Source organism: Macaca nemestrina, chromosome 20 (genome assembly GCF_043159975.1).
Source record: "Macaca nemestrina isolate mMacNem1 chromosome 20, mMacNem.hap1, whole genome shotgun sequence".
Lineage (NCBI taxonomy): Eukaryota > Metazoa > Chordata > Mammalia > Primates > Cercopithecidae > Macaca > Macaca nemestrina.
The window spans coordinates 47,736,195-47,749,278 of NC_092144.1; the positions used below are offsets into that span (position 1 = coordinate 47,736,195).

The 13,084-nt window shown below is 47.8% G+C and overlaps 1 protein-coding gene across 6 annotated transcripts in view; it reads left to right on the plus strand.

The window, feature by feature from the left end:
* LOC105495636 (ryanodine receptor 1) overlaps positions 1–13,084 on the plus strand; it is a 156,342-nt gene that overhangs the window by 113,805 nt on the left and 29,453 nt on the right. For all 6 annotated transcript variants that reach the window (XM_071086594.1, XM_071086596.1, XM_071086591.1 and 3 more), the window contains 2 exons: positions 752–833; positions 3,041–3,228. In XM_071086594.1, coding sequence (XP_070942695.1) covers positions 752–833; positions 3,041–3,228 — 270 coding nt within the window. The remainder of the gene's footprint in view (positions 1–751; positions 834–3,040; positions 3,229–13,084) is intronic.

Consider the following 13,084-nt stretch of genomic DNA (forward strand, 5'->3'; position numbering starts at 1 on the left):
AGCTACTTGGGAGGCTGAGGCAGGGGAATTGCTTGAACCTGGGAGGTGGAGGTTGCAGTGAGCCGAGATTGTGCCATTGCACTCCAGCTTGGGTAACAAGAGCAACACTCTGTCTCAAAAAGAAATTACCACTTTGTGAGTCAAAAGTGATCACATATTGGCACTTTTATGTGACTCAACCTAACATAAGTAGGGGCCATGAGGCAAAACTTTGTGTTGGAGGTTTCTATGGGCCCTACACCGTGGCCCCATGTTCCCCACAGACAGCTAACCAGAAAGCACGTGGCTGTCTCCGCAGCCTTCCTCCTGAACCCAGAGTCCCACTCTTGCCATCACACATTATATTCAACATACATCTGTCAAGCCCACCATAGGCCAGACACAGTGCTGGGCTCACATCCCTTCCTACACTTGGGTCTCTGTCCCCAGTGTTTGTCTCTGTCTGTCTCTGTCTCTGTCTGCCCCAAATGTCTGCCCCGCAAGCCTCCCAGTCCTCCTTGTCTGCCAGCCTTCCCACTACCCATCACCTATTGGGCCCTTCCCCCAAGTTCCAACCCCACCCCCACAATCTTGTCTCTCTGCCCCTTCCCCTGCTTCCGAGGAACATGTCTGGACTCGGGTCCCCTCGGAGGTAAGAGGGGAGAAAACGGGTTTAGATCCAGCTGGGTAGGTGTGGAGGGGAGAAGCAACAGAGGTGGGGGAGGTGTCTGCAGAGACCAGCCCTCACTGAGCTGGGGTGTGGGGTCTCCAGGACTCAAGCCAGATCGAGCTGCTGAAGGAGCTGCTGGATCTGCAGAAGGACATGGTGGTGATGTTGCTGTCGCTACTAGAAGGTAAACACCCAGGAGTGAGGGTGAGGGGACAGTAAAGAGGTTCAGAGAAGCCTGAGAATGGCCCTCAGAGACCCAGGAGACCCTAACTCTCAACCCCATCTGACATCACGTCAGGATCCACGGGTTGGTGAAGAAGCCATAATAGGCCAGATGCGGCGCCTCACGCCCATAATCCCAGCACTTTAGGAGGCCTGGGCGGGTGGATCACCGGAAGTCAGGAGTTTGAGACCAGCCGGGCCAACATGGTGAAAACCTGTCTCTACTAAAAATACAAAAATTAGCCCTGTGTGGTGGCGTGTGCCTGTAATCCCAGCTACTCAGGAGGCTGAGGCAGGAGAATCGCTTGAACCTGGGAGGCGGAGCTTGCAGTGAGCCATTGCACTACAGCCTGGGCGACAAAAGTGAAACTCCGATTCAAAAAAAAAAAAAAAAAATCAGAAGGTTCCCTTTAAACATCAAGATTTCCAGCTTTTCTTGAAAAACTGTAAGCTTCAGTGACCCTAGGTCCACATTCTCACATGGCAAAAATTAGCTGGATTAGATGAAATAACTTAATTATATCAATGTTAGATCTCTAGATGTTCATGATAGCATAGTGATTATATTAAACAATGTCCTTGTCTTGGACATAGACACCGAAATGTTTAAGAGTAAAAGGACCTGATGTCTGCAACTTATTCTCAAATTGTTCAGAAACAAAATATATGGAGAGAAAGAGAATTACAAAACAAATGCGATGCAGGGTGCGGCACGTGCCTGTAATCCCAGCACAAGGGTCGCTTGAGCCCAGCAGTTTAAGACCAGCCTGGGCAACGTGGTGAGACCCTGTCTCTACAAAAAATACAAAAATTAGCCTAGTGTGGTGGTGTGTGCCTGTAGACCCAGCTACTTGGGAGGCTGAGGTGGGAGGATCACCAGAGCCTGGGAGGTCCAGGCTGCAGTGAGCTGTGATCGCACCACTGCACTCCAGCCTGGGTGACAGAGCAAGACCCTGTCTCAAAAAAACAAAACCCAAAAACCAAATGTGGCAAAAGATAAACAATTGATTAATGTGGATATATGAGGATCCCTTACACTATTCTTGCAGCTTTTATATAAATGTGAAATTACATTTAAAAAAATTTTTTTTCTCCTGCCTCAGCCTCCTGAGTAGCTGGGATTACAGGCACACGCCACCATGTCTGGCTAATTTTTGTATTTTTAGTAGAGACAGGGTTTTACCATGTTGGTCAGGCTGGTCTCGAACTCCTGACCCCGTGATCCACCTGCCTCAGCCTCCCAAAGTGCGGGGATTACAGGCATGAGCCACTGCGCCCAGCCTACATTAAAATTTTAAAAATACAAAAATAAACTGGAGCCAAGCTTCAGCTGCTGCCTTTAGAGGGAGTGTGGGATCTCAGTTTGCCAATCTCCACCTCTCCTTGCTGCTTACCATTGGCTGGCCTCAGTCTTCTGTGGACCCGCCTGACTGTGTGGACTCATGGAAGCTTTAGCTGTGTAAGCCCTCAGAGGGTCATGCAGCTCTGGGTTCAAATCCATTCTCCTCGCTTTACTGGCTATGTAATTTCAAGTGTATGAGTTTCTCTATGTCTCAGTTTCCTCCTCTGTAAAAACAGAGAGTCACTCACTTCCCTTTTTGTGTGATTGTGCCAGGGTAGCATTTGGCACCTACCTTTAGCATACGTCATCGTTATCTTTTTTTTTTTTTTTGAGACAGAGTCTCACTCCATCACCCAGGCTGGAGTGCAGTGGCACGATCTCAGCTCTGCAACCTCCGCCTCCCAGGTTCAAGCAATTCTTGTCTCAGCCTCCCAAGTAGCTGGAATTACAAGCACATGCCACCATGCCCAGCTAATTTTGTATTTTTAGTAGAGACAGGGTTTCACTATGTTGGCCAGGCAGGTCTCAAACTCCTGGCCTCAAGTGATCCACCCACCTCGATCCCCCAGAGTGCGGGGATTACAGGCGTGAGCCACCGCGCCCAACCTGACATCATTATCTTTACTGGGGGAGGTGGGCAAAGGCAGGATCAGCCAGGTTGGCACAGGAGGCTGATGCGGGTCAGGAAGGGACCCGTGGAGGGGAGGCTGCAGCTGGCCAGGGACACTCCAGCAGCGTGGTGGCTCCTGGGCTGGAAAGAGAGGCAAGCCTCGTGGGGTCCCGGAAGGGAGTGTCCGCCGGCCACACTGACCTGGGGCTGCCTGCAGGGAACGTGGTAAACGGCACGATCGCCCGGCAGATGGTGGACATGCTCGTGGAATCCTCGTCCAATGTGGAGATGATCCTCAAGTTCTTCGACATGTTCCTGAAACTCAAGGACATTGTGGGCTCTGAAGCCTTCCAGGACTACGTAACGGATCCCCGTGGCCTCATCTCCAAGAAGGACTTCCAGAAGGTGGGTGCGGCACATCGTGTGGGCCCAGGACTTGGATGGGGTTGCCAAGGGCCAGCCATGCCCTTCTGGCTGCCTGCCTCAGACAAGAGATCTCTGCAAGCCTCATTTTCCTTATTTGTAAAATGAGGATAAAATAGTCCTTGGGTTATAGCTGTTCTGTTCTGTTCTGTTCTGTTTTGTTTTGTTTTGTTTTGTTTTGGACAGAGTCTCGCTCAGTCGCCCAGGCTGGAGTTCAGTGGTGCCATCTCGGCTCACTGCAAGCTCCGCCTCCCGGGTTCTCGCCATTCTCCTGCCTCAGCCTCCCGAGTAGCTGGGACTACAGGCGCCGCCACCACGACGCCCGGCTAATTTTTTGTATTTTTAGTGGAGATGGGGTTTCACCGTGTTAGCCAGGATGGTCTCGATCTCCTGACCTCGTGATCCCCCCGCCTCAGTCTCCCAAAGTACTGGGATTACAGGCGTGAGCCACCGCACCCGCCTGTATTCTGTTTTATTTTATTTTAGAGACAGGGTCTTTCTCTGTTGCCCAGGCTGGAGTGCAGTGGCGTGATCATAGCTCTGTGCAGCCCTGACCTCCTGGGCTGAAGCAATACTCCTGCCGCAGCCTCCTGAGCAGTTGGGACTACAGGTGTGTGATATCACGCCTGGCTGATTTTTAAGTTTATTTTTTGTAGAGATGATGTGGTCTCACTACATTGCCCAGGCTCCTCTTGAACTCTTGGGCTCCAACAATTGTCCTACCTCAGCCTCCCAAAGTGCTGGGATTATAGGCATGAGCCAACTCACTCAGCCCCTTGGGTTATTTTGAGGATCAAATGCATTAACACAAATGAGAAGCATTATTACTGTTATCTTTATTAATAGTCATAACATTATCTTATTGTGAATAGGCATCAGTTATTCCATTGATAAACATTCACTGGCTTTCTTCTCTGTGTGGGGCCTGTGGTGACTCTATCAACCCATCAATGACCAAGATAGACACAGTCCATGCTTTCATGGGTTTATAGTATATTGGGGGAGGCAGTCACTAACTAGACCATTCCAAGTCTAAATAATGAGGCTGCTAGGAAGGAAGTGCTGGAACATACTTATTCAGGAACCCACTCATCCTCCTCTAACCACCTCTCCCATCCTAACTCTCCATCTTTTCTTAACACAGCCCTGGGCAAGTCACTCTCTTCTCTGAGCCTCAGTTTCCTCCTCTGTAAAATGGGTATAGGATAATGACATTAACCACTAACTGTTGGCAGAGTGCAGTGGTTCACGCGTATAATCCCAGCAATTTGGGAGGCCAAGGTGCGAGGATTGCTTGAGCCCGAGAGTTTGAGATCAGCCTGGGCAGCATAGTGAAACCCTGTATCTATAAAAATAAAAATAAAACAACTATTAACTATTGTGAGGATGGGCAGTGTGGGCAGTACCTGGAATATGGTGAGTGCTCAAGAGAGGTTAGCTACTATGACTACTCCCAGATCTTTGCTGTTACCATTTTGTTAACTTTTTATTTTGAAATAACTTCAGGTTTATAGAGAAGTTGCAAGAACAGCACATAGAATTGCTGAATACCCTTAACCCATGTTGCCCAAATGTTTTCTATTTATTCCATCATGATTTCCGTTTTTTTTTTTTTTTTTTTTTCCTGAGACGGAGTTTTGCTCTTGTCGCCCAGGCTGGAGTGCAGTGGTGCGATCTCAGCTCAGTGCAACCTCCGCCTCCTGGGTTCACGCCATTCTCCTGCCTCAGCCTCCTGAGTAGCTGGGACTACAGGCGCCCGCCACCGCGCCCGGCTAATTTTTTTGTATTTTTAGTAGAGATGGGGTTTCACCGTGGTCTCGATCTCCTGACCTTGTGATCCGCCCGCCTCGGCCTCCCAAAGTGCTGGGATTACAGGCGTGAGCCACCGCGCCCGGCGGGTTATGCATCTTTTGCAGGAATATCAGAGAAGTGATGTGTCCTCAGTGTAATGTATTAGGAGGCACATGTGCTTTCATCCCATTACTCTTTATTTACTTGTTTGTTTTTAGAGTCAGAGTCTTGCTCTATTGCCCAGGCTGGAGTGCAGTCAAACAATTCTAGCTCACTGCAGCCTTGACCCCCTGGGCTCAGGCCATCCTCCTGCCTCATGAGACCACTTAAAGTGCTGGGATTACAGGTGTGAGTCACTGCACCTGGCCAATGTCTCTTCCCATTACTGTTGTTAACTTGGACGGCTTGGTTAACTCGGTGTTTACCAGGGACTCCACAATGAAGTTATTATTATTCCCTTTGGAATCAATAAGTGTCTTGTGAGGACATACTTTGAGGCTATGTAAATATTCTGTGTAATATTCTATGTAAATATTCTGCTCACTGCAGGGTCAGCATCCATTGATGATTCTTGCCTGAAACAGTTATTCCTCTGGTAGCTGACAAATGGTGGTTTTCTCATTTCACCGTATGCTTTACCATTATTCGGCACCATTTTACTGTAAGAAAGAGTGTTTCCTTCTTGTCCATTTCATTTGCTCATTCATCCATTCATTTACATCAGTGTGGATTCATGGGTTTTTGTTTTGTTTTGTTTTGTTTTGTTTGAGATGGAGTTTTGCTCTTGTTGCCCAGGCTGGAGTGCAATGGTGTGATCTCAGCTCATCGCAACTTCCATCTCCCAGGTTCAAGCGATTTTCCTGTCTCAGCCTCCCAAGTCGCTGGGATTACAGGCACCCACCACCACGCCTGGCTAATTTTGTATTTTTAGTGGAGACGGGGTTTCACCACATTGGTCAGGCTGATCTCGAACTCCCGACCTCAAGTGATGGTCAGGCTGGTTTCAAACTCCCAACCTCAAGTGATCCACCCGCCTCAGCCTCCCAAAGTGCTGGGATTACAGGCATGAGCCACTGCACCTGGCCCATGGCTTCTTCTTCTATGGGTTGCAACTGTGACTGGCCATCTGCACTTAGGTAAGCTCAGGGTTCCCTGAGTTAAAATCAAAGTGCCCGTGCCTTCCAGTGTTCCCCAAGAGCCTCCGTGTGTCTCTGCTTCTCGGCCACGCCTTGGCAGAGTCATCTGCCCTTGATCCTCCGTTCTCACCTCCTACTCCTTCCCTGAATCGGGGCTTGCCGGCTTCCGTCCCTGTCAGGCTCCTGAAACTCCTCTGACCAAGATCATCAGGGACCTCTTTACCTCTGACTCTCCCCTCTGGCTTGTGGTCTTGGCAGCCTTTGTCACAGCCGGCCTTTTCCTTTCCCTCCCCAACCCTGAGGGGCAATGCCTGCTTCCCTGAACCTGAGCTTCACATCCCTGGGACTCTGCCTCCCAGACAACCCCTCGTAGCCTCTTACCCGTCGCTGTGCCTGAGCCCTCCACCTTCATGAAGAGCTCATAGTTACCATATTCTCACTCTGTGCCCTGCGTATCAGTGAATTCGCTCATTTAGTCCTTACGGCAACCCTACATGGTAAGGACTGCTTTTTTGTTTTGTTTTGCTTCTTTGAGACAGGGTCTAGCTCTGTCAGTCAGGCTGGAGTGCAGTGGCATGATCACAACTCACTGTAGCCTCGGCCTCCCAGGCTCAGGTGATCCTCCTACCTTAGCCTCCCAAGTAACTGGGACTCCAGGTGTGCACCACCACACCCAGATAATTTTTTTTGTTATTTATTTATTTATTTATTTATTTATTTATTTATTTTAGAGATGGGGTTTCACATGTTGCCCTAGCTGGTCTTGAACTTCAGGACTGAAGCAATCAGCCTACCTCGGGCTTCCAAAGTGCTGGAATTACCAGCATAAGCTACCGTGCCCAGCAGGACTGCCTTTTTTTTTTTTTTGAGATGGAGTCTCACTCTGTTGCCAGGCTGGAGTGCAATGGTGCGATCTCGGCTCACTGCAAACTCCGCCTCCCAGGTTGAAGCGATTCTCCTGCCTCAGCCTCTTGAGTTGCTAGACCACAGGCGCCTGCCGCCACGCCCAACTAATTTTTGTATTTTTAGTAGAGACGGGGTTTCCATGTTGGCCAAGGTGGTCTCGATCTCTTGACCTCGTGATCCACCTGCCTCGGCCTCCCAAAGTGCTGGGATTACAGGAGTGAGCCACCGTGCCCGGCCACCAGGACTGCTTTTTATTCCCATTTTATGGATGTGGAAACTGAGGCACAGGGAGATAAACAGACATGCTTAAGGTCACCCAGCTAATAAGTGGCAAGGCTGGGGTTAGACCTCAGGTGGTCTGGCTCCAGAGTACACTGCCTCCAGATTCATCTGTTAATCTGGTCTAATCGATAGTCAGTGAGCACTTCCTGGGAGCTGGGCCCTGGCTGGGAGTCTCAGCCCTACTCTTGAGCCTGGCAGGTTTAAGAGTCTGGGGTGACTACAAGAGAAGCCAAAAGCACTTGCAGGAGCTAAAATACACATGATTCATAATTGAAAATGAGTAATGATCTCTCTTGACTGGGGCTGCACAGATCACAGGGTTTAGTGTCAGGTAGCTGACATTTTACAGCTCAACATCTGTTACACAGAGTTACAATCTGCAACTGGGAAAAGTGTATTCATTTTATTTTTTGAATATATAATACGATTTTAAAAATCAAAATATAGGCTGGGCACAGTGGCTCACACCTGTAATCTCAACATTTTGGGAGGCCGAGGCAGGCAGATCACTTGAGGTTAGGAGTTCAAGACCAGCCTGGGCAACATGGCGAACCCCCGTCATCTCTACTAAAAATACAGAAATTAGCCAAGCATGGTGGCAGGTGCCTGTAATCCCAGCTACTCAGGAGGCTAAGGCAGGAGAATCCCTGGAGCCTGGGAGGCAGAGATTGCAGTGAGCTGAGATCGTGCCACTGCATTCCAGCCTGGGCGGCAGAGTGTGATTACATCTCAAAAAAAAAAAAAAAAAAAATCAAAATATAGCCAGATGCTGTGGCTCACACTGGTAATTTCAGCACTTTAGGAGGCCAAGACAGGAGAATTGCTTGAGGCCAGAAGTTTGAGACCAGCCTGAACAATATAGCAAGACCCCATTGCTAAAAAAAAAAAAAAAAAAAAAATTCAAAAAATTAGTTGGATGTGGAGGTGTGCACCTGTAGTCCCAGCTCCTCTGGAGGCCGACTGAGCTGGGAGGATCCTTTGATGCCAGAAGGTCAAGGCTGCAGTGTGCCATGATTGTGCCACTGCACTCCAGCCTGGGCAACAGAGCACAAGACTTTGTCTCAAAAAATATATATCGGGCCGGGCGCGGTGGCTCAAGCCTGTAATCCCAGCACTTTGGGAGGCCGAGACGGGCGGATCACGAGGTCAGGAGATCGAGACCATCCTGGCTAACACGGTGAAACCCCGTCTCTACTAAAAAATACAAAAAACTAGCTGGGCGAGGTGGCGGGCGCCTGTAGTCCCAGCTACTCGGGAGGCTGAGGCAGGAGAATGGCGTAAACCCAGGAGGTGGGGCTTGCGGTGAGCTGAGATCCGGCCACTGTACTCCAGCCTGGGCGACACAGCGAGACTCCGTCTCAAAAAAAAAAAAAAAAAAAAAAAAAAAATATATATATATATATATCAAAATATAGCAAGGCGTGAAGTAAGAAGTCTCACTCCTACTCTTTTCCAATCCATTCTTCCCCATATCTACCAGGGTAAGCCCTTTCATTAGTTTCTTTTGCATCCTTCCATCATTTTTTTTTTTTTTTTTTTTTGTTTGTTTGAGACGGAGTCTCGCTCTGTTGCCCAGGCTGGAGTGCAGTGGCCGGATCTCAGCTCACTGCAAGCTCCGCCTCCCAGGTTTATGCCATTCTCCTGCCTCAGCCTCCCGAGTAGCTGGGACTACAGGCGCCCGCCACCTCGCCCAGCTAGTTTTTGTATTTTTTAGTAGAGACGAGGTTTCACCATGTTAGCCAGGATGGTCTCGATCTCCTGACCTCATGATCCGCCCGTCTCGGCCTCCCAAAGTGCTGGGATTACAGGCTTGAGCCACCGCGCCCAGCCCCTTCCATCATGTTTTAAATGAAAATACAAACAGATATTCTTGTTTTTCTCATTTTGTACATAATAGGTATAATATCACTGGTCTGTATTATTTAACCACATATTCTGGAGATACAGGAAGCTTCCTCATTCTTTTTTACAGGTGTCCAATATTCCACGCTGTATGTATATTATGGTTTATTTGCTATTCCTTGTTGATGGACACTGGCTTTATTTCCTATGTGTTGCTATACAACCCATGTTGCGGTCAGGGCTGTCATGGATAGTTGCACACATTGTGCACTGCAACAAGAGTGTCATTTATACCACAGGCATTGTACATTTGTACATGTATTACTGCAGAGTTCTAGCAGATGGAGGGAAATGTGCTGAGGAAGGCTGTATTTGGGCCTAGAGCAATGCTGGCTCTAACAATTACTCTTGTTACACTTTGAGAGGCTGAGGCAGATGGATCACCTGAGGTCAGGAGTTTGAAACCAGCCTGGCCAACACAGTGAAACCCTATCTCTACTAAAAATACAAAAAATGAGCTGGTCATGGTGGCATGCACCTGTAATCTGAGCTGCTTGGGAGGCTGAGGCAGGAGAATCACTTGAACCTGGGAGGTAGAGGTTGCAGTGAGCTGAGATTGCGCCATTGCACTCCATCCTGGACAACAAAAGTGAAAGTCCATCTCAAAAAACAAACAAACAAACAAAAACAATTACTCTTGTTATACAACATTCTGTAAATCACGTGTGGTTCATCCCAGAGGATAAACTTCCAGAAGTGGGATAGCTGGCTAAAAGGGTAAATGCATTTGTCATTTGGACAGACATTGCTCTCCATTTTTCTTTCTCATTAATAACACATGAGTGTGCCTGTCTCCCCACAGCCTCGCCACCAGACCGCACTGTCAAATCTTTGGATTTTTGCCAATCTGATAGGTGAAAAACGGTATTGCAGTATAGTTTTAATTTTTTAATTTTTTTTTTTTTTTTGAGACAGAGTCTTGCTCTGTTGCCCAAAGTAGAGTGCAGTGGTGTGATCTCAGCTTATTGTAACCTCTGCCTCACGGGTTGAAGCGATTCTCATACCTAAGCCTCCCAAGTAGCTGGGATTACAGGCGTGTGCCACCACACCCAGCTATTTTTTTTTTTTATTTTTACTAGAGATGGGGTTTCACCATGTTGGCCAGGCTGGTCTCGAAATCCTGGCCTCAGGTGATCCACCCGCCTTGGCCTCCCAAAGTTCAGATGCTTTTTCTGCATTTCCATTCATATGAAAATCTGCATTAAAAAAATGTAGCATTGGCCGGGCGCGGTGGCTCAAGCCTGTAATCCCAGCACTTTGGGAGGCCGAGGCGGGTGGATCACGAGGTCAGGAGATCGAGACTATCCTGGCTAACACGGTGAAACCCCGTCTCTACTAAAAATACAAAAAATTAGCCGGGCGTGGTAGCGGGCGCCTGTAGTCCCAGCTACTTGGGAGGCTGAGGCGGGAGAATGGCGTGAACCAAGGGGGCGGAGCTTGCAGTGAGCTGAGATCGCGCCACTGCACTCCAGCCTGGGAGACACAGCGAGACTCCGTCTCAAAAAAAAAAAAAAAAAAATGTAGCACTGTGGCCGGGCTCAGTGGTTACTGATTTATTCCTGGTCAGTAAACAGTCTTGAGGTTATCTTTACTGTTTTCCCATCTGCAAATATAGGAAATGTCTTCCTTTTTAAAATGTCTTTATTGAAATAGAATGTACATACCATAAAATCCACCCATTTAAAAGGTACGGTTCAGTGGTTTATAGTGTGTTCACAGAATTGTAAAGCCATCACTGCAATCTAATTTTAAAAGATTTTAATCATCCTTTGAAAAGGAACCCTATACCCGTTAGCAGTCATTTCCCATTTCCCCCACCCAGGTCCCGGTAACCACTCATCTTTCTGCCTGTATAGATTTGCCTATTCTGAACACTGCATATAAATGGTATCTTAAAATATATATGGTCTTGGCCAGACACGGTGGCTCACGCCTGTAATCCCAGCACTTTGGGAGGTCCAAGAGGGTGGATTGCTTGAGCCCAGGTGTTCGAGAAGAGCCTGGGCAACATGGCGAAACCCTGTCTCCACTAAAAATACAAAAAATTAGCCGAGTGTGGTGGCAAATGCCTATAGTCCTAGCTACTTGGGAGGCTGAGGTGGGAGGACCGAGAAGTTGAGGTTGTAGTGAGTCCTGAACACACCACTGCACCCCACTTCAGCCTGGGCAACAGAGAGAGACTCTGCCTCAAACAAACAAACAAACAAAATGCATGTGTGCGTGTATGTGTGTGTGGCCTTAAAAGACATTCCTTTTATTTGACAAACCACAACGTCATTATCACTCCTAACCAAAAATAAAAAAATAGTCACAGTCTTTAAATCATCAAGTATCTAGTCAGTGTGCAAATTTCTAAATCTCATAACTTTCATATAACTATCAGGATTTTTTTTTTTTTTTTTTGAGACAGAGTCTCGCTCTGTCGCCCAGGCTGGAGTGCAGTGGCCGGATCTCAGCTCACTGCAAGCTCCGCCTCCCGGGTTTATGCCATTCTCCTGCCTCAGCCTCCCGAGTAGCTGGGACCACAGGTGCCCACCACCTCGCCCGGCTAGTTTTTTTTTTTTTTTGTATTTTTTAGTAGAGACGGGGTTTCACTGGGTTAGCCAGGATGGTCTCGATCTCCTGATCTTGTGATCCACCCGTCTCGGCCTCCCAAAGTGCTGGGATTACAGGCTTGAGCCACTGTGCCCAGCCTCAGGATTTTTTGCAGCTTCTTTGAATCAGAATCCAAACAGGGGCCACCCATTGCAATTGGCTGATACTTTTTAAAATCATCTTTCCTCTCTTGCTTCCCTGCTATCATCTTTTCTTTTTCCTTGCAGTTTATCTCCTGGAGATCCAGGCTGTTAGTCCTGCAGATTTTTACTGTCCAACAGAAATACAATATGAACAATACACATATTTTTAAATTTTTTTTTTTTGAGACAGGATCTCGCTCTATTGTCCAGGCTGGAGTGCAGTGGGGCAATCTCAGCTCACTTCAACCTCCACTTGTCAGGTTCAAGTGATTCTCCTGCCTCAGCCTCCTGAGTAGCTGAGATTACAGGCATGCGCCACCACACCTGGCTAATTTTTGTGTTTTTAGTAGAGACAAGGTTTCGCCATGTTGGCCAGGATAGTCTCGAACTCCTGGCGTAAAGTGATCTGCCCACCTCAGCCTCCCAAAGCGCTGGGATTACAGGTGTGAGTCATCATAATTTTAAATTTTATAATAGCCATGTTTTTTAAAAAGTAAAAAGAGGACCAGGCATGGTGGCTCACGCCTATAATCCCAGCACTTTGGGAGGCCAAGGCGGGAGGATCACTTGAGGTCAGGAGTTTGAGCCAGCCTGGGTAACATAGCAAAACCCTGTCTCTATAAAAATTTTAAAAAATAACCAGGTGTAGTAGTGCATATCTGCAGTCAAAGTTACTGGGGAGGCTGAGGCAGGAGGATCCCTTGAACCTCAGAGGTTAATGCTGCAGTGAGCCGTGTTCATGGCACTGCACTTCAACCTGGGCAACAGAGCAAGACCCTGTTAAAAAAAAAAAGTAAGATGAAACACTACACATAATCTAATACATTCAAGATATCATTTCAACATGGAATCAATCCTGTTTATTTATTTATAGAGACGAGGTCTCGCCATGTTGCCCAAGCTGGTCTCAAACTCCTGTGCTCAAGCAATCCACCCTCCTCAGCTACCCAAGGTGCTGGGATTACAGGCAAGAGCCACCGTGCCTGGCCATAATCAATCTAAAAAATGATTAGCTTGACATTTTTCACTCTTTTTTCACACTAAGTCTATCAATGGATAGTGCTGTCCTAGTTGTAGAGTTTC